This window comes from Lactuca saligna, chromosome 4 (genome assembly GCF_052625555.1).
Source record: "Lactuca saligna cultivar CGN05327 chromosome 4, ASM5262555v1, whole genome shotgun sequence".
NCBI lineage: Eukaryota > Viridiplantae > Streptophyta > Magnoliopsida > Asterales > Asteraceae > Lactuca > Lactuca saligna.
The window spans coordinates 74481413-74502729 of NC_136420.1; the positions used below are offsets into that span (position 1 = coordinate 74481413).

General features: G+C 41.0%; 1 protein-coding gene across 7 annotated transcripts; it reads right to left on the bottom strand.

The window, feature by feature from the left end:
- Window positions 1-254: 254 nt before the first annotated feature.
- On the bottom strand, window positions 255-4490 carry LOC145042146 (histone acetyltransferase HAC4-like). 7 transcript variants are annotated; one of them, XM_078990530.1, is made up of 10 exons: window positions 4121-4490; window positions 3866-4002; window positions 2945-3311; window positions 2679-2825; window positions 2303-2580; window positions 2076-2215; window positions 1660-1949; window positions 1455-1525; window positions 1158-1263; window positions 255-996 (listed from the first exon to the last, which is right to left on the bottom strand). In XM_078990530.1, the coding sequence occupies exons 3-6, from the start codon at window positions 3092-3094 to the stop codon at window positions 2191-2193; spliced, it is 600 nt and encodes a 199-aa protein (XP_078846656.1). In that variant the 5' UTR covers window positions 3095-3311; window positions 3866-4002; window positions 4121-4490; the 3' UTR covers window positions 255-996; window positions 1158-1263; window positions 1455-1525; window positions 1660-1949; window positions 2076-2190. The 7 variants fall into 7 exon arrangements, with proteins under 7 accessions (XP_078846656.1, XP_078846655.1, XP_078846652.1 ...); XM_078990529.1 differs by having other exon boundaries at window positions 1455-1546; XM_078990526.1 differs by having other exon boundaries at window positions 255-852; window positions 932-996; window positions 1455-1949.
- Between the last annotated feature and the right edge of the window lie 16827 nt (window positions 4491-21317).

Consider the following 21317-nt stretch of genomic DNA (forward strand, 5'->3'; position numbering starts at 1 on the left):
TTGTAACTGCAGAAACAGGGGACCCATTGGCCTCACCATTTTTCTTTTTAGTAGTTATAGTTAATTAATACATAAGGCAAAGATAAAACCACATATCGTATTTACATATAATATAACAAATTCAGTCATAAAAAAATAACCTTAAACTCCTATCTTGTACCACATAACAAACAAACACAGCAGCCATATAACATGGGTTTGAAAAAATACAAGAGAGAGAGAGAGCTTTAGGTTCGTAGCATCTCTTCCAGCAGTGACCTCACAAAGTATAAAATTGGAATGGCTTGGACATTACAAGTTAAAATAAACGTTGTGAGTAAGACCCCGTCTAGCATACATGATGATGGTACATAAACCTTAAAATAGGAACCTTACAAGTTAAAATAATATTTACAAATAGGAGGGGCGTTTTGGTAAATCAGATGTTGTAATTGTACATTGTACCTTGAGAATCTTTTACACCTTTGTCTTCCCGACTCTCAATTTTAGTTTTAGGTTCTTAATTTAAATTATAATCAGCTCTTCACCTACCCTCCTTTTCTTTACTCCAGTGTCAGATCCATCATCAGTTTTAACACCATTAACCAACTGTTGTCCAAGATAAAAAAAAAAAAAAAAAAAAAAAAAAATTGCATCCAGGAGAAAGAGCTTGTTTTCCAATCCATAGACCAGAATTATCATCACGAGTGTAAATCCGAGGGGATGCATACCACTCATGTCAATTAACAGTAACTAAAACAGACTTCCTCCTATGTCGATTTGTGTAGCTTATATATTCCAGTGGGACCCTACCTCCTTCACAAAGCTTCGATACAACATTTATAAAGTCTTGGAAGTTTTGAATCTCTTCACCTGCAAATATAAAACTTACTACAGAATCAACAACGAGCATATTCCAGTTTCAGATAGAGGAGATGCAAGGCAAACTAACTGCTCTGTTTGACTTTGAACACCGATTGGGGACCCACTTGAACCACCTTTAGTACTTGAAGCTGCCTGTTGTAAAGAAATGAAAAAAAAATAAAAACCTTTGTTAAAATTTACAAATAAATAAATAGTTACGACTTACAAGTAAGAAAGTGATTTCCTTTAATTAATATAATATAATATTGAGTCCACCTGGATGAATATGATTTTATTAAAATTTAAAAATGTACCTTTGTTAGACAAGTGTTTCCAATGTCTGTTTGATATTCCCAAAATCAGTGTGCCTTTCATCATTATGTGACATCCCCAATCGCCCTAAATGGTGCCAAAGACTTTCTACAATTCACAATCAACACATATTCATATTAATTAAAATAATCCGAATAAAAAAATGTTTAGAAAAGGACTTTATACGATTCATAATCAACACATACTCATTCCCTTAATCCAATTAAGTAAAAAAAAAGGCACCTAAATGTGTTGTTGAAACATAAATCATGGTCTGATTGAAGAAGTTATAATAATACCTTCAGTAATTTTGCCTCCAGCAAGATAATGACAACAAATGCAAATCCAGCCAAGTTTGATGTTGTTGTATCTTCAAAATGATTTTTGTAGACTCCAGGATCAAGTTGAGTTGTTATAATGTATGATTTAATGGAAAGGGATGAAAAAAATTACGAAAATGCCATTATCAGTAAACCACAAGTTTGATCAATTTAAGTTGCTTACTCTGTGAAGATCGAGCTTGATTATTTGATGAAGTGCGAGAATGTTGATGCTCCTTCAAATTATAACAAAAAATGGTTGCAGAGGCTTTGTTGAGGAGAAGAGTTGGAAGAGATCTACGGTGATAGCAATGGTACCAGCCAAAATAAAGACCTGTAAATTCAGACTAAAAATAAATAACATCGAATATGAAACAGACAAGGAAGCATATCATTTTACAGCCTGTAGAAAACTTTGGATTTCCTTTTACGCCTCTTCAGTTTGCGAGCAATAAAAGGAGGGTGATTTAGTCCCTGAATATATTAGGAAAGATTCTTCTCAACATTAAAACATATGCAGCGAAGCACACTATAATCATCAGTAAACACGTAAGTTTTTATTTAAGAGAAAGAGATGAAAAAAACAAAGAGCTCATTTACCTTGAACATAGTTGAATCTTTTTGCAGTGGCTACAAAACCATGTGCTTCCAGATAATATCACTTCATGGCACTGAGTGCAAACATGTTGTAAATGGACAATCATAAAGTTTTCCTTCACAGGTAGAATAGTTTGGCCCAACTACAAGTAAAATCAAGAAAGAAGAATATTAGTCTAAGTGAGCCAGCATATACAGCAAGCAAAAAGATTAACTTTTGCATCACTAACACATCCTTGACTGCAACATCAGGTTTATCGTGTCCCATGGCTTTCAAGATTCTCTTGTTAGGCAGCTTGCTTTGCAATTCACCATCACTAGTTTCTTCCACTTCAAGTTTCCTAACTACATTTTCAGCTGCCACTGACCAATACTCACTATCAAAAAATGGCAAACAAGCTGCAGTTATCTTTGTATTCCCCTCTCCACTAGCAACAAAAAACTGATTGTATAAATTTGTGCAGTCCATAACAACACCATCTTCCGACACTTTATTTAGCATTGACTTGTACCTAAAAAAAAAAAAAAAAAAAAAAAAACTTGTAATCAGAAAAAACATACTCTTTGAGGCATTTTACCAAACACCTTATGTGCAGAGACAGAGAGGTACCACTTTCGTAGCTTATCCTGCTTTGGTGTTCTCTGAGTCTCTAGATGGCAGTAAAAAATGTAATCTTCTCCTTTTATAAGAGGACAGGCCCATATATAACAGGTGGTGAAACCCCATGTCTTGCAATACTCGAAGTATCCAATCTGATGATCATCATAACATAGGCGAAAAAACAAAAGAGATACTTTTAATCAAGTTCATCAACACACCAACACAACTGTTCATAAAGTAAAGAAAAGAGAAGTGAAAGAAGTTGAAGTACCAATATTTCAAGATAAACAAAGGTCCTAAGTGATTCACCACTCACACTCTTTCTCTCATGTCTAAAGTACTTTACAGAATCAAGATAGGAGATATACACACAACGTTGTTTTGGGCCCCCACACTCTGATCCAAACTCCTGAACACACATTCCAAACAGGCACACATTCTAAAGTATATTTTTAAACTTCTTTCTCACTTCCAGATGTTTCTCGACAGACACAACTACCCTCACAACAAGCCCTTCAGCTCAAGGTACCTCATAGGGTTCAACTACCCTTAATTCGTGGGAGAGAGTTTTCAGGCTCAGATTTGGAGTGATTGAATCTGCAAGATTATCCCTATTTGCAATGACCAATTTAGTAAAACTGCAACACAGTTGGATAAGCATGTAAATAAAATATGGATACAAAACAGTGAAAGAAGATAATATCAATAAAACAAGAGGCAGATACTAGCAATACAAGTTTGTAGGTCCATTAGGTATACTAATTTAATCTGCAGGTTCCCAAACTATCCCTACAGATGGGATGTGGAGCCATAAACACTGTCTGGGAGACTTCCTATTAGGTCATGAGACTCACATGTCTCTTGCTACCGATGACAATGGATTGATATGGACACTATCTTACCAACACTTTTCATCTTTTTTCCTATCCGCTGCTAGATAGATCATACTGTAACCTAATAAAATGGATTCATAAAATTCATAAGAAATCCAAACATGCCAGCCTTTATATATTAGTAAAACTTGTTGCTCTATATGTTAGTAAAACTCATAAACTGTTTAAAGAATGCTTAATGTCCAGAAAGATAGTTTGAAATGAAGGATTACATACTTGACTTCACGAGAAACTAAAGTTATGCCAAGCATCCTTGTTAGACAACGATAATGGTGTAGAAACAGAGGTCGATGTCTTACCTCTCATGGCTGGATTTCTTCCAGAGTGGTGATGACGGTGGCTACGTAATAGGAAAGCGTGACTTGTGATCGTTGGGTGATGATCTCCACAGCATAGTGTTCTTCCCCCTTGATGGAACCCTAGCTTTATGTCGATTCTTTCATGGTTGAAGAAGGAAATGAAAAGAGTTAATTAGGTTATGGAAAAGAGAAGGGGGTTTTTGGATATAGAAGATGAGAACAAGGCTTTATGGTCTCATGGATGATGGATCGTACCTGTAAACAACGTGAAAGAAGGGGGAGACGGAAGCGGCCGGAGGAGTAGGCTTCGTCGGTGTCGTCGACTAGAGACCGGAGGCGGAGGCGTCGTTGGCCGTATCAATAACTTTGTGTCGAATGAACATGCGATTCAATTTTGACTTTATGGTCAAATGAACACTCGATTTTAAAGCCTCAGAATAGTGAGGCTGTTGGTGAATGGTGACCTAAAATAGTGATGGGGGTTTTGTTATCAGTGTAGTGCTACAGGAAAGAATGGTCGGAGACACTTGGAGGTGCGAGATCGGAGGTTAGGTGGTGGTGTGATGCGGCTATGAAGATGAAGGCCTAGGGCTTTGTCTTGCTAATTGGAAGAGACTGGGGGTTTAAGTTTTGGGATTCAACAGGCGGGTGAAATTCCGCCTTAAAAACTCGTGTTTCATTAAAATGTTATAAAGCGACACATTTAGACGATACACATTTTATGAAAGGCGCCCTCCACATTTTCTTTATTTTCTTTTCTGACGCTAATTTTAGGGCACGCACAAATCCGTATCCTCTACCTTCAAATTTTGCAAAACTGACATTGTTTTTTAGGGCACGCACAAATGCGCGACCTCTATCAGAGAGTGTCATTGTTTGCACGTCATTAAAGGGCTATTTTCTAGTAGTGAATTAATTTAGAATTAATTAGAATTAATTTGGAATTAATTATGGGTTGATTAGAATTAACTAAAAGTATAAGGACTATACCTATAATTATTCAAAAGTTGAGCAGAGAACAAGTTCTAGAACCTTCCTGTGTTGGACAGTTTGGAGGCTCCTCTTAGAGCGTTCTGGAAGCCTTCATGAAGATAATCAATGAACTAGATAATTACCTTATTTAAAATAATATTATTTTATGTTCAAACTAGAATTTCTAGATGTTTCCTAATCAGCCATAAATAGAGCGTTATACATGGGAATTTTCGACCATGTATACAAGATCTGAAAATTTGCCATTTCTCCCCCTCTCCTAATTCTCCTAGGGTTCTTGTGTTGTGAGTATGAACCATTAGAGGCTTGCACACAACTGAAACCAATTTTCAAGAGACTATTAGATTGATCTAGTTGGATCAAAGGGTTTGTTTACAATAACAAATCAGAGGTGTGTCATTCCTTTTGTGAATTTCAATTTCAATAAAAAGTTTTGTTGTTTAATAGTATGTTGCTTCAATAGATTTATGACATAGATCAAATTATGTTGCATATACCCGTAAGAGTATAAGATATTTTCCATATTATTACATGTAAAAACCATCAGCTAGGACACTAGATTACATCTAATGTTGTCTAGGTCCAAGAAAATGATGGATTTGTTTTTGAGCACTATGTTTGAAGTCTTGATAATTATTGTATGTTAGTTTCACTTGATTTGAAGTCTCGAGTACAACTAATGTTGTCTGGGTAAAAGATAATGATGCATTTTTATAATTATACTATGTTGCATTTGTATAATGATATTATGTTAATTTTTTTTATTAATTTTTGTAACTACCCATCAATCCTATTCTAATAAAGAGTATCTCTTTTTCCATGTGGCATTTCCTCAGCCCTTCTATACTCAAACTGAACTACCGATTTTCCCCTCGTGCTATTTTAGACTCCTAATGCATTAAATCCGATTGATTAGTGTTTTGTTCCTGATTTTATGGAATCATGTATTCAATGTTCTAAGTTGGAGATACTAGAAATCATGAATTGATGAGCAAGACCATAAATCTCGCCAAAAATATTAATCACCTCATTTTCCTGATTTTCTCTCTAAAACCCTAATTCTCTCTGTCTTCTTTATCTATGGTTGCCTTTTGAGGAAGATTCCATCACTTGAAGATATTCGCGGTCACCATGGTGGCGGTTTACGATGGAGAAGAAACTCCATTTCTTTTTGTGAGAAATCCCACAGAAAAGCCTCAGGAAAGAATGAGGGTTTTAAGCGATGTACAATTCTTAAACTTTCGAGTGATTTTATTCATTGATTATAGAATTGGGATTTTTTTTATATTTTTCTTTGTGTATTTTACTGTCTTTAAAACTCAATAACTATGATGCAGAACCTTTGTTGAAATCATGTGGGATTTCAAATTTTCAATAAACAACAACTTTACACAAGTTGAAGGTCGTGTTCTTCCAGCCCCAAGGGTACATGCTTTTGGATTTGATTGATTATAATTTTAATATTCTAACTTTTTTTGACCTTATTTGGTATTTCTTTTACCATGTTACAGTTGAAAGTGGGTAATGGTGAAGATTTCTTCATGCAAAATGGATGCGGGAAAATTTTATTTGACATTTTTGCTAATAATGATATCTAGGATGATTTTTTTGTTTGCTGAAAAAGAGGACAACTAAGTTGATTTTGGATCCATTACTTTTTTATAAGTACTATTAAAGTTTATTATAATTTCTAAATAAAAAATATGATTTTATTATAAATATATACAAAATATAAATTTTCTTTTGTGTGTAAAATCACTGTAGCTAATGGTATAACTTATGATGCACATTGTACAAGTTGAATTGGGTTTCACTGTTGTGCTCCACTATCGTGCACCTTCCTTCACGAGACATCTTTCAGTTGCTTTAAGTTCAACTTACAAAAAGGGAAAATGACTTATATGGGTAACTATGTTTCAAAATCGTTCAAAAAATATCATTCAAGTTTGGTGTGTCCAAAAAATACCATCCAAGTAAAACATTTGTAATTTTGTACAAAAAACACCAACAAATTACATTCTTTGTTCAAATTTGATCATGTGGTGACCGGAAATTACCGGTAAAAATAAGTAAAGGAAAAAAATAATAAGAAATGACTCAAAGAGGTAACAATGTTTCAAAATCGTTCAAAAATCACCATCCAAATTTGGTATGTTCAAAAACACCATCTAAGTAAACTTTTTGTACAAAAAACACCCACAAACTATACGTTTTTGTAACATACATAAAATATGGTCCCACAAATTTCATTTTTAATTATTAAATAAAACCATGGTTATCAAAACATAAGTCAAGTATCCAAAACATCACAATCATGCTTATAAAATAGAATATTCATAACAAAACATCAAAGTAAACATGTAACATCCGAAAAATACAACCAATTTAAAAATTTTCAAAACAACCTGATTTTCATTGAAATGTTTACAAAAAGGTTTTCAATACAAGTCATTAGAGTATTCCCAGAATCACATTGCTACAAATTCATGAGGAGCGGTACGATCGCGCCTTCGCCTTGCCACAGTCTACTGAAGAACCTGAAAAACATTAAACCACAACTGTAAGCCCGAAAGCTTAGTGAGATACCCCATAATACCAACCACGTATACGCCCTTCCAGGCTACGACCTTCAGGTCCAAAACATACAAATCATACATAACATAACAGAACATAGAACAACCATGCATATCGGGTCTACCGTGTGGCTGGTCCGCCGTATCGGGCCTTCAGTCCAACGGATCCATTCTCCGGGTCTAGTCATGTCCTTCGAGTCTACAGTGGGGTTGGTCCGCCCGCATCGGGCCTTCAACCCACCTGGTCCACTCTCCGAGTCTACAGTGTGACTGGTCCGCCCGCATCGGGCCTTCAGTCGGCCTGGTCCACTCTCCGAGCCTCGGCACGTCTGGTCCGCCCTCGTGGGGCCTACAACCTATCCGGACCGCTCGCTGGGCCTTCGGAACAACCGGTCCGCCCTGGGTATCATGGCCTACAGCACAAAGCAGGACCCGCCTCAACCCATCTCCAGTCCAAACAACCATGTGCACAAAACATACATTCATATAACAGTCATAGTCAACAAACCGAACAAGCAGATCACATAGCATATCATTGCCCTAACCGGGTTACCGACCTAACCGGTCACTAGCATAGCATCACTCTGTATATCGGGAAAACTGACCTTAACAAGGCCTCCTAGCATGTACCATCCTAGCTACCAGGATGCAGACACATCAAACAATAACATAATATCCATAACCGAATCTCAATACAATAAAGGGCCGGCCTTGGTGCCTTAGACCCTGTTGATATAGTGAGGATAACTCACCTCGAAACTGCCGGCTGAAAAGATAAGATCCTGCTGCTCCGAACTCTGGCACGAACTCCTCCACTAAACATCAAAACATACAACTCAATAAATACCCTTAATTACCAAAATACCCCTGGAAGACAACTGGTCAACCTTGGACGAGTCAAAGTCAACCCCTGACTGACCCTACTCGCCGAGTCATCCCGATGACTCGCCGAGTCCTTATGCTCAGAACTTCCCTCAATTAGCGGCCCAACTCGCCGAGTCCAACAACTCTGAGTCCACTCGCACCCAACTCACCGAGTCATCCCTTGACTCACCAATTCATCGACTCAACCAAAAATATTGGGACTCCCTCGACAAGACTCGCCGAGTCCAAATGGACTAGTCGAGTCCAAGGCCATCTTCAACCTACTCGCCGAGTTGTTCTTCCAACTCGTCGAGTCCCAGGCCATCTTCAAGCAACTCGTCGAGTCCACCCATGTGACTCATCGAGTACCACCTATCTGAATCCATACAGAAGCATTTCAGGCCATGCAATTGATCCAAAACATAGATCCAACCTCCTACAATCCATCCATCACGTAAAGTGTCAAACTTTACGTGAATCTAACGAGATTTAAGCCATACTCACCTTAAAACCAAGGTTTGGGACATGGTGGCTCCACTAAGCAGTCAAACACGGGAACTTTAATGCACTCTAGGCCTTCAATATTCCAGATCTGAGGTAGCAACCTCAGATCTATCCTCCAAACTCCAAAACATTCCAAGACATACTCCCCACAAACCCCAAAATGATGAAACTAGGAATGCACAGCCTAAGGACGAAGATATTACCTCCAAAAGATGCCTCAATAGCAGCCAAACTCGAATCCAAGCAAAGCCCTTTGATCCAAGCCACTTCTCCTTCAAGATCTCTTCAAACAACACCTCTCCAAGCTCTAATTTGCTCCACAAATGATCTCTCCACGTATTTAGGGTTTCTGGAACTCAAGGGGGAAATAAGGGAGGCTGTGGAGGGGTATAATGCTCTTTATATAGGGCTCAACCCCGGAAATTAGGGTTTTCTCCATACAGCACCTACTCGCCGAGTCCATCCCATGGACTCGCCGAGTAGGCCACTTGACACGCGACCATGACCGCGACCTGACTCGCCGAGTCATCCATGGACTCGCCGAGTCATCCTCTAAAACTTACACTTTCAGCCCTTCAACTCTACTCTTGCGATTTCGGGATGTTACAATTCTCCCCCACTTAAATTAGGCTTCGTCCTCGAAGCCTTCGGCATTTCATCTTCAAATTACCTCCCACGACGCGCCACTTGACCTTGACCGAACCAAGTCTCTCAAGGTACAACCATAGAATTAGGAGCTCACTTTCTCCTTCCATACGGTGTCCCCACCACCTACTCAACCCGGGCACCAACTGTACCCTCCGATAACCACACTCAACAACTGAGAATTACCCATGATGCCTTACTGCTCCAATTCTCATCTTTCACTTGACTCCTATGGCTATAAAGCCACGGACCATCGGATTCCCGATTCGAATTTCACTCTATCCATCCCATGACGACCGAAAGACCCATTCTTCCATTTCGGAGTAACTCCCCCGAGTTCTCCTCTCGCAATCACACACACATGCTGATCTAGCCCTAGCACCCTCAGGTTTGGAAAAACTGATACACTGATGATATCCTCGAACATCCTTCCAGGATGAACCGCTAAAACGTAGCCAAAACCCTGATCAGAATCACACTGAGAGTCCAAGACTCTTTCTATGTATCCCTTCCAAATCCCTCTCCCTGGCTCTACGTCGCGGTATTCCCTCCGCGCCCAAAGCAACATATCAAGTCGAATGAGCTTTTATTCCACCGCCGCAACACACTACTCAAGGACCATCGACGGACCACTCCAATCATAACTCTACACTGCCGCTTTCACTTCTGTGAATTCGCACTCCCTTTTCGGAATTCCATTCCTCCCTCTTTCCTTATCAAGGAAACCACTCGTCCGCCCAGTCACCATGACAGGCACCATGGTGCTCATCCCACGCTACATTACCTCTTTAAAGCGTACCCAACATCCATGCATCACCACTACTCTAACTCTCATCACAGGGACTCTCAAGCCCATGCACTACCTTCACTGCTCAAGATTGCTACCCGGGGCCAGACCTCCCAATGTAATCACACTGCAACATAAGCAACCCATAACGTCAATCCGATCCAACCATACTCGCAGAGTCTTCAGCATGACTGGACCGCCTCCCCAGGCCTTCAGCCAATCTGGACCACTCTCAAAACCTTCAGCCAATCTGACTGGACCGTCCTCCGAGCCTTCGGTCTGACTGATACGCCTACCGGCTTACAGTCTATCCGGACCGCTCAACTAGCATTCATCACTCCGAACCATCCCTTCGGGAAATCCTTCCGTGCATACCGTTCTAGCCCTCTAGGGGTTCCGAATTCTATCTCCATCATACATGCTCGATCCCGGCCTGCTCCCATGCCTTCCTCAATCAACTGCTCTAGGTCTGTATTCCGCCCCGCACACCTGTTACTCACTCATACGAGCCTGCCCTCGACTGATAGAAATACCGCTGAATTTCCCCAAGCAGCTAAACAACCTCTCAGGCCCAACGATCATCCGGAGAATTTTCAATTCTCCCCCACTTAAGACACTGACAGATAGTCACCGGTTGCCATCACCGATCTCCCCAGACAACCTTGCAGGAATCAACACATGCACTCAAAAATGCTTTTCACCAGCACCAACAACTTTCATACAATCATGTTCCCATGCTGCACAACCTGCTCGAAAGGAACCCAATCTTCAACTATCAATTCCTCAGACTACAGAATCTAACTGGCCTTCAAACCAACACCGCATCCGTCACCAATCCTCACAAAGATAATCAACGATAGCTCGAAGTACAAATCCATAACCATAACGATCCTTCAGGGAACAAAAGATACTAGAACGAAATCTCGATCACAACTCGCCAAACCCTCAAGGAACAACGGATACCACACGAAAACCCGAAACGCAATTCCACGAAACCCACAGATAACAATACTCCACAACAATCATAGATAATCAAAACATCAGAAAGAAACATACCCGCAGCAGCAAGCTGAAAAACACGACCCTAAGCCCTTGGGGGCTCCGCTCCACCCTGATCTCCACCTGTGATCCTCAACATAGCCGGTGCTGGAGCCTGCACCGGTCCTCCAGCAAGCCGTGGACAGTTGACCTTCAAATGTCCAACCTGATGACAATGATAGCATATCCTCAAATCCCGAACTGGCACTGACTGCCGACAATCCCTCGCATAGTGTCCCTCCTTTCCGCACTTGCGGCATGCTCCACCGGACCGACAAACCCCGGCATGACCCCTTCCACACTTTCCACAGATGTGGCCACCCTGATCTCCCATCCTAGAATCAACGGTCTTAGACCGTTTCGTCACCGGCTGCGACTGAACCGGAGCTTGCCTCAGCTCACGCATCTGTAACTCAATCTCTAACTCACGCCGCCTGGCGGCCTCCTGCAACTCCAGCAAAGTCTCGCACCTCTGCGCAGACACAAACTGTCTGATGTCTCTCTTTAGCATACTCAGATATCGGTACATCTGAGCCTGCTCCGAAGCGAACTCAGGGCAAAACATTGCCCTCTCAGTAAACATCCTGGTGATTTCCGTCACCGATTCCGAATCCTGTTTCAGCTCCAAGAACTCCTGAGCCAATCTCTCCCTCTCGACCTGCGGAACATAACGAGTGCTGAACATCTCTCTGAACCGATCCCATGAAATCGCAGCCCTCTGCGCATCCGAGTATGACCCCGTGGTCAATCTCCACCAATCCTTTGCTCCGAGCCTCAGCAGATTCAAAGCACACCTCACCCTCTGATCAGCAGGGCATGAACACGTGAAGAAACATCCCTCCACATCTGATAACCATCTCATAGCAACGATCAGATCCTGAACTCCATCAAAAGTGGGAGGCTTTGTATTATCGAAGTCCCGATACTGAAAACCTCTACTAGCTCCTCCCCCTGCTGCTGCTACAGCTGTTGTAGCTGCCGCGGCAGCCGTCTCTGTGAGAGCTGAATAACGCTCATCAAAATACTCCACCATGGCGGTCTTGATCGACCCAAACAACTCTGGCAGCTCAGCCCGAAACAATGCAGCAACCTCATCATGCAAGATCTCACGAATCCTCGCATCAACTCATGCGTACTCATCTGGCTGACAACCTCGGGTTGTACAGACCCACCCGGAACTCCCTCTCCTTCTCCTGATCCTGCCCCGGATCCACTCCCAGCGTGCCCTGAAATCTCCATACTGAAGATAAAACACCAAATCTCAGACATATTCCACTATCCCGGAAACCAGCTCTCATCCCAACCCTAGAGGTCATGGTTTCCCTGATACGCGTATGAGTCCGTGCTTTCAGTAGTACGGGCCCATACTACTTTCCACACCAACCCATATTTGTATGAAGTACTCCCACAACACCCTAGCGACACACATAACAACGCTCTATCCTCACAACTAGAGGAACACTGGAAATCTCTCACAAGGAACCCTAGGCTAGCAGGCATCATAAATTAGGCAACTCATCGATAAATCCTGAAGATCCCTAGCCTAACTCTAGCATGCTGTTCTATCAAAGCTCAATAAAACAATTGTCATGTATGGTATTTTGGGGTTACTTACTGGCTCCGGCTGATCGTACCTCCGCGTCCTCCTTTACTTATTTTGAAAACCATTTTAAATTCTCTTTTTGAAAGCTCTCCTCGATTTGAGACTGGAGTCACACAAGTGTTCCTCCAATTCACTCAAACCAAGGCTCTGATACCAACTTGTAACATCCGAAAAATACAACCAATTTAAAATTTTCAAAACAACCTGATTTTCATTGAAATGTTTACAAAAAGGTTTTCAATACAAGTCATTAGAGTATTCCCAGAATCACATTGCTACAAATTCATGAGGAGCGGTACGATCGCGCCTTCGCCTTGCCACAGTCTCCTGAAGAACCTGAAAAACATTAAACCACAACTGTAAGCCCGAAAGCTTAGTGAGATACCCCCATAATACCAACCACGTATACGCCCTTCCAGGCTACGACCTTCAGGTCCAAAACATACAAACCATACATAACATAACAGAACATAGAACAGCCATGCATATCGGGTCTACCGTGTGGCTGGTTCGCCGTATCGGGCCTTCAGTCCAACGGATCCATTCTCCGGGTCTAGTCATGTCCTTCGAGTCTACAATGGGGTTGGTCCGCCCGCATCGGGCCTTCAACCCACCTGGTCCACTCTCTGAGTCTACAGTGTGACTGGTCCGCCCGCATCGGGCCTTCAGTCAGCCTGGTCCACTCTCCGAGCCTCGGCACGTCTGGTCCGCCCTCGTAGGGCCTACAGCCTATCCGGACCGCTCGCTGAGCCTTCGGAACAACCGGTCCGCCCTGGGTATCTTGGCCTACAGCACAAAGCAGGACCCGCCTCAACCCATCTCCAGTCCAAACAACCATGTGCACAAAACATACATTCATATAACAGACATAGTCAACAAACCGAACAAGCAGATCACATAGCATATCATTGCCCTAACCGGGTTACCGACCTAACCGGTCACTAGCATAGCATCACTCTGTATATCGGGAAAACTGACCTTAACAAGGCCTCCTAGCATGTACCATCCTAGCTACCAGGATGCAGACACATCAAACAATAACATAATATCCATAACCGAATCTCAATACAATAAAGGGCCGGCCTTGGTGCCTTAGACCCTGTTGATATAGTGAGGATAATTCACCTCGAAACTGCCGGCTGAAAAGATAAGATCCTGCTGCTCCGAACTCTGGCACGAACTCCTCCACTAAACATCAAAACATACAACTCAATAAATACCCTTAATTACCAAAATACCCCTGGAAGACAACTGGTCAACCTTGGACGAGTCAAAGTCAACCCCTGACTGACCCTACTCGCCGAGTCATCCCGATGACTCGCCGAGTCCTTATGCTCAGAACTTCCCTCAATTAGCGGCCCAACTCGCCGAGTCCAACAACTCTGAGTCCACTCGCACCCAACTCACCGAGTCATCCCTTGACTCACCGATTCATCGACTCAACCAGAAATATTGGGACTCCCTCGACAAGACTCGCCGAGTCCAAATGGACTCGTCGAGTCCAAGGCCATCTTCAACCTACTCGCCGAGTTGTTCTTCCAACTCGTCGAGTCCCAGGCCATCTTCAAGCAACTCGTCGAGTCCACCCATGTGACTCGTCGAGTACCACCTATCTGAATCCATACAGAAGCATTTCAGGCCATGCAATTGATCCAAAACATAGATCCAACCTCCTACAATCCATCCATCACGTAAAGTGTCAAACTTTACGTGAATCTAACGAGATTTAAGCCATACTCACCTTAAAACCAAGGTTTGGGACATGGTGGCTCCACTAAGCAGTCAAACACGGGAACTTTAATGCACTCTAGGCCTTCAATATTCCAGATCTGAGGTAGCAACCTCAGATCTATCCTCCAAACTCCAAAACATTCCAAGACATACTCCCCACAAACCCCAAAATGATGAAACTAGGAATGCACAGCCTAAGGACGAAGATATTACCTCCAAAAGATGCCTCAATAGCAGCCAAACTCGAATCCAAGCAAAGCCCTTTGATCCAAGCCACTTCTCCTTCAAGATCTCTTCAAACAACACCTCTCCAAGCTCTAATTTGCTCCACAAATGATCTCTCCACGTATTTAGGGTTTCTGGAACTCAAGGGGGAAATAAGGGAGGCAATGGAGGGGTATAATGCTCTTTATATAGGGCTCAACCCCGGAAATTAGGGTTTTCTCCATACAGCACCTACTCGCCGAGTCCATCCCATGGACTCGCCGAGTAGGCCACTTGACACGCGACCATGACCGCGACCTGACTCGCCGAGTCATCCATGGACTCACCGAGTCATCCTCTAAAACTTACACTTTCATCCCTTCAACTCTACTCTTGCGATTCCGGGATGTTACAAAACATCCCAGGCTAAAACATCATGGTGTGTGCAATGCAGTCATCCCGAGCTCTTCCCTTTGCTACCAGAAGTACCTGAAACCAAAACTGAAAACTTTAAGCACGAAGCTTAGTGAGTTTCCCCAAACTACCACACACCATACATATAATCACATAATCACAGATAAACATATCGTGGGCCCCGCCCGACATCAGACATTGTCCAACATCGGACTTCGCCCGGTATCGGACCGTAATCCGGAAAGCATAACAAACATTCCTCGGGCATCGCCCGACATCGGACCATAATTGGAAACATACAAATACAAACACATTCAAGAATCATGAAGACATCAAGCATACAAATATTTCCTAGGCATCGCCCGACATCGGATCGTAATCCGGAAAACATATAAACATACATCAGGCTTTGCCCGCCATCAGACTTTAGTCCGGAATACATAAAATCATAATATGGGCCGACATTGGTTCCTTCGATCCATTCAAGCAGGAGGAGAACTCACCTGAATGTTGAATCTCATGGTAAGAAATCTGTAACGGCTGTTCTATCGACTCCCCGAGCTATCATTACCAAAATAACACTCAGTCAAAATCCATTGATCTAAACTTGAGATAAAATAACCATTGTACCCCTGACCTAAACTAGTCCATGAGCTACGCCCAAATCGAAACACAAAGGCTCAATCACTAGATAACCTTCCGAAGCCCACTAATGGCCCAATTTTCCAAATTGGGCCTAACTCTTCAAATGGCCTTCCCTTAAGCCCAAACATATTTTTAGCCTAAAATATGATTTTTGATGACCCAATAAGGCCCAAAGCTAAGAAGTCCAAGAACCGGCCCAAATCGAGGCCTGCATGTGCAAAGCCCATTTTGATTGAGTATGCAGGGCGTACTCAGCTGTACACAACACGTACTGGGTTCATGACCTGTACGTTGTACGTACCGACTTGTAGGTCCAACGTACTCTTCTGTTAAGTCCCTTTTAGTACTCTTCTGTTAAGTCCTTTTTGGTCATTAAGCACTTAATGCTTCTAATAACTGGTCCAAACCACATATATGATCTCTACTAGACGTCTTGACCCATAAAGTCATTGACTTGGTGACTTAGCATGACCCAAATAAGCCCAAACTCCAAAAATGGCATTCTACTTCCATGAAAGTTACCTTAAATTATGCATGGGTGGATTTTAACCCTAAAAATGGCAACTTTATGATTCTAGAACTCAAATAACCCTGAGAGTGGCAACTCTAATTTCCAAAAACGACATGGACACAAGGGACTTCATCCATGGAACCAAAAGTCTCCATAAACCCAACCTAAAAGAGATCTAAGAATAACAACCAAGTTCAGAACTTTATACCTCAAATAAGAGCCAAAAGCTGGTGAGGTTTTGGATCCAAAATCTTTATCTTCTCCAACAAGTCCTCAAGAATGACCACCTTCTTCAAAAGTACCAAAATATTCTTCTAATGGCCTTTTAAGCTCCAAGAACACACAAGGAATGATTAGGGTTTATAGAGTAGGGTTTGAGGGACAAGGAGGTTGATAAAAATAGAGTTTCACTCCATAATGTTTCTCAAATAGTGGCCAAATATCCGGAAATTAGGATTTTCACAAACCCCACGTACGCCCAGCGTATGTGTCCGTGGTCTCGATCTGATTTGCTCGAGTATGCTAAGCGTACACCTTGGTACGCACATCGTACTCGTTGCACACTTGTACGCACCACGTACATAGTGGTACTCCCCGCATACAAACCTAAGGACCAAAAGTGCAAACTTTGAAAATAATTATTGTTAGACCCTCGGTATGGCTGTCTAATGCCTAACTTAGCTCATGCGGATATAAAGAATGACGAAATCGGACATAGAATGAAGAACTTATTGCCTTCGAAATATTGGCAGTTCTTGACCCCAGCCGAGTATGCTGGGCATACGCTAGGAGTACGCCGGGCGTATTGGTTCGACATCTTAATCGTAGAGGCTTTAACATATGTTGGGCGTATGCATGGACTTGTTTAAGTTAGGCCTCGGGTCCACCTGATTGTAGCAAGTCATTTTTTGGGCTTCAGGCCATGTTGGGGGTTCTTGGTCCATGTTGGGCCTTAGAGGCCTTGTAGTTGGGCTTGGATGCCTTTTGGGCTTTTTATGGATTTGGGCCTTAGGGGAGGGAGGCCCATTAAGGCAGGGGTAAAACAACCATTTTTGCCTTAAGTCAAGAATTAAGGTTTTGGACTTTAGTTCGAGATCATCACTTTAGTAGAAGAGGAGCAATCATAATAGAAGAAGAAGTCATTCGTTCATGAATAAACCCTAAATCGATTTTAAAGGAGGAATATATCATTTATTGTTTTGTCAATAATTATTATGCCATATCATAATAGTTAAGCCAAGTCATCATTTAACCTGTAAGAACCGGTTACTAGTGGGTGATATTTGAACAAAACATATAGTTTGTTGGTGTTTTTTGTACAAAAAGTTTACTTAGATGGTGTTTTTTGAATATACCAAACTTGGATAATGTTTTTTGAATGATTTTGCAACATAGTTACCCCTTCGAGGCATTTCCTCTTGTTTTTTTCCTTTACTTATTTTTTACCGGTAATACAAGGCTAAATTTGAAGAAAGAATGTATTTCGTTGATGTTTTTTGTACAAATCCTTTGCATGGATGGTGTTTTTTGGACACACCAAACTTAAATAGTACTTTTTGAACGATTTTTAAACTTACTTACCCATATAAGTAATTTTCTCTTATAGATATAACCCTTTTATCATTTTACTTTCTATTCATAAATCATCCAATTATATTGAATTTGTTTGACGGTGAATATAAATTAACAAAAATGGCCCCTTCATTTTTTTCTTTTATTCACAATCCATACAAATTTATGAATTATAAAAATAGTCCCTTTGACTATTTTATTATTTTTTTGGTAAAAATCATATACACTAGTTTTTTTTCTTTTTTTTTTTTAATTTTTGTTGTTTTTGTAGCCCATTATCATATAACAAATAGATTTTAAAACTTGAATTTTTGAGAAAAAAATACCACTTATTGTTTTACGGAATGATTCCGCCACATAGCAAATCCGACCAAATATTTTGGTTTTTTTACAATTTTCAACAATGTGATTTTCTTCTTCGTTTTTTTATACATTCACCTTTTTTCCTAATTTTATTTTTTTACTGTTTTGTTTCAAGATTTAATCAAAAGTTTTCGGAACTTAGTTTTTTAATAATCTGTACGTCGTATATGTGATATGCTACACTGGTTTAATCAATTCTCATCTATAACACGTAAAAACTTGCGGCAGAGCGCGGGTTCAAATACTAGTTTGATACACAAAGCATCAGTAAAATGTTTTATTTGAAGAGGTTTATAAAGCCTTATAAAAGTCCAGATGAAATTTAAAACTGGAGGGCTCGTTTAATTCTAATAACATCTTTACCTTCTTATGGTGAGTTTTTTTTATTCTTCATTAATAAGATAACGTGTAAGATTATGTAACACCAGGTATAATATTCCTCAAAGTGTAAATTGAACAGAACTTTTATGAAATACATATTTCATCCTAATGTGAAAAGACACATACTTTTTGATAAATGTCTTTTTAATTTTCAAATACCTTTGTGTTGGTTCCAGATTTTTGAAGTACAAGGGTAAATTAGTCATAAAAGATAAATACATGTGAATAACAGCTACAACAAATTACTTTGCTGTTATGATTTTCAATAACGGTTATAGCAAAGTACTTTACTATATCAATCAAATTTGTCAAATATAGCATCTTACTATGACTGTGTGTAATACGAAAAAAATAACATTTCAAAATAAAAATATAACATTTCCATCAAATTATTACTACATGCTATTTCAAACTACTTCAATGTAATGAAAAATGTTGCTATTTATTGTAAATTAAGTCCGTGTCTACTTTATTTTATTATAAATAAAAGTACACTTCTATATTTATTTTATTTTTTATCCCTAAAAAGAGGTTTTAAGCCCTAAGAACCTAAATCTCTATGTGTTTATGGTTAATGTTCTGCAAGGACTTCGGATTTGGACCTTTAGGACATCCTAGTAGCATAAAGTCTCTGTGGTTGAGGTGATTGAGGTCCCTATTGAGTGTAGGACCTCTTAAAGAGCTTGGAATTGCATGTTTGAGCTCATTGGGCCATGCATGCACGTAAAGTTTGCAACTTTACGTGGTAAACATGCCCTAGGACCATAGATCTGTGGTTTTGAAGCATTGCATGTCTCAGATCTGGCCTATTTGGGAAATTGGTCGAGGAACTCGGCGAGTTCTATGAAGATGGTCTTAGACTCGGAGAGTTGGATGAACAACTCGGCGAGTCCTATGAAGATTTCCTGGACCTCGCCGAGTTGTTCTTCAAACTCGGCGAGTCGGTACTCAAGTCGGCCCCATAGTCCCAAGTGGTGAGTCAAGGGTGACTCAGTGAGTGGGGAGAGGGACTTGGCGAGTGGGACCGGATTAGTAAAGGAAGGACTCGGCGAGTTGCTCGTGGACTCGGCGAGTCCAGTCAACTGGAAGTTGAATTTGATTTGGATTTCGACCTGGTCAAGGGTAAAAGGGTCATTTTACCCTAAGAACATCTAGCAGTGTCTGACTAATCGTTTTGTGGGATTTATAGTCGGAGGACGTCCGGAGCAGCAACATTAGACAATCAGTTCAACAGCTACTTTGAGGTGAGTTACCTTCCAGTAACGGTGGGTATGAGATGCATGATTAGATGATTGTCTTTGTGATATTCATCTAGGGTTGCTACTACCTGTGTTATGTTTATGTGTTAGTGACAGTAGGGGGAGATAGTCCCCCAGAATACCGGTCGATAGGGCCGAAGGGGCGGTCATGCCCAGCCATGCTAGATAGACTATGTGATATATGTGTTATGTGGTAGTAGTAGGGGTGAAATTGTCCCCAGTATCCGGTCGAGAGGACCGAAGGGGAGGCCAGCACCCAGATATGCTAAGCAGTATCCGGTCGAGAGGACCGAAGGGGAGGCCAGCACCCAGATATGCTAGGCAGTATCCGGTCGAGAGCACCCAGATATGCTAGGCAGCATCAGGTCGAGAGGACCGAAAGGGTAGGTCAGGCACCCAGATATGCCTGCCAATTTATGTATGTTATGTGATTATATGATATGTGGTACAGTGGGGGAACTCACTAAGCTTCGTGCTTACGATTTTCAGTTTTGGTTTCAGGTACCTCTTCAGCTAAGGGAAAGGAGTTGGTGCGGTAGCAAAATATCACACACACTCTTGTTTCCGCATTTATGAGTTTATTCTAGGATTGATACTCTGATATTTTTGTTGTTTACATGTTGTGGATTTCAAATTTGGGTTTTAGATTTGAAATGGTTTAATTAAACAATGTTTTAATTATTAGTGTTTTCTAAGTAAAGTTTTAAAAATGAAATTTTGGACGTGAAAATTTGGGTCGTTACAAGTTGGTATCAGAGCCCTGGTTTGAGGGATTCGGACACACCTTCGGGGGTGTTTGAACTCAAATCGAGGGATTAAAAGATTTTGGAAAGAGAAATGTTTTCTAAAAGGCTAGGTAAAGGGGTTTTAAGAAAGAACAAAGTGTGTGATGTGCGCGACCGGCCGAGCTCAAGTAAGTATTCCCCAATGTACATATACAAGTTTATTTATGTTTATCAGTTTCGGTAGAACAGCAAGCTAGAATAGGACTAAGGATCTAGGAGTGATGCCTTATGTGCCTGCTTTATGTGCTTCAGTATATGAAAGAGTTGCATGCTAGAGTTGAGTAGACAGCAATAGGGTAGCCTGTTTAGGTTATTCCTGATAGTACGAGTTTAGCATTGTATGCTAGTTCAGTTTTCTCTACGATGATAGAGTTGCTTGAGATTGTTTTCCTTATGTCCAAATGTTGTTTGCTTTGTGCTATGTGGGATTTGATGTGATGGGAGTTAACTGTTAGGTGAATACGTTAAAGTCACATGTGATCAGGGTTGAATAATCTCAAAGTGTTGGATTTGACTCTATTGCGTAGCTCTTGTTTGAGTCCTAACCGTTGTAGAGATGAGTCCCTTACTCGAAGGATTA

What these genes read in the sequence shown, in the direction of transcription:
- LOC145042146 (XM_078990527.1), bottom strand. Translation starts at nt 3,094, where the DNA reads ATGTGTGTTCAGGAGTTTGGATCAGAGTGTGGGGGCCCAAAACAACGT. An exon ending in ATAAGCTACGAAAGTGGTAC is followed by an intron (nt 2,581 to 2,678) that starts CTCTCTGTCTCT and finishes TTTTTTAGGTAC; the next exon opens with AAGTCAATGCTAAATAAAGT. An exon ending in GATGTTGCAGTCAAGGATGT is followed by an intron (nt 2,216 to 2,302) that starts GTTAGTGATGCA and finishes TTTTACTTGTAG; the next exon opens with TTGGGCCAAACTATTCTACC.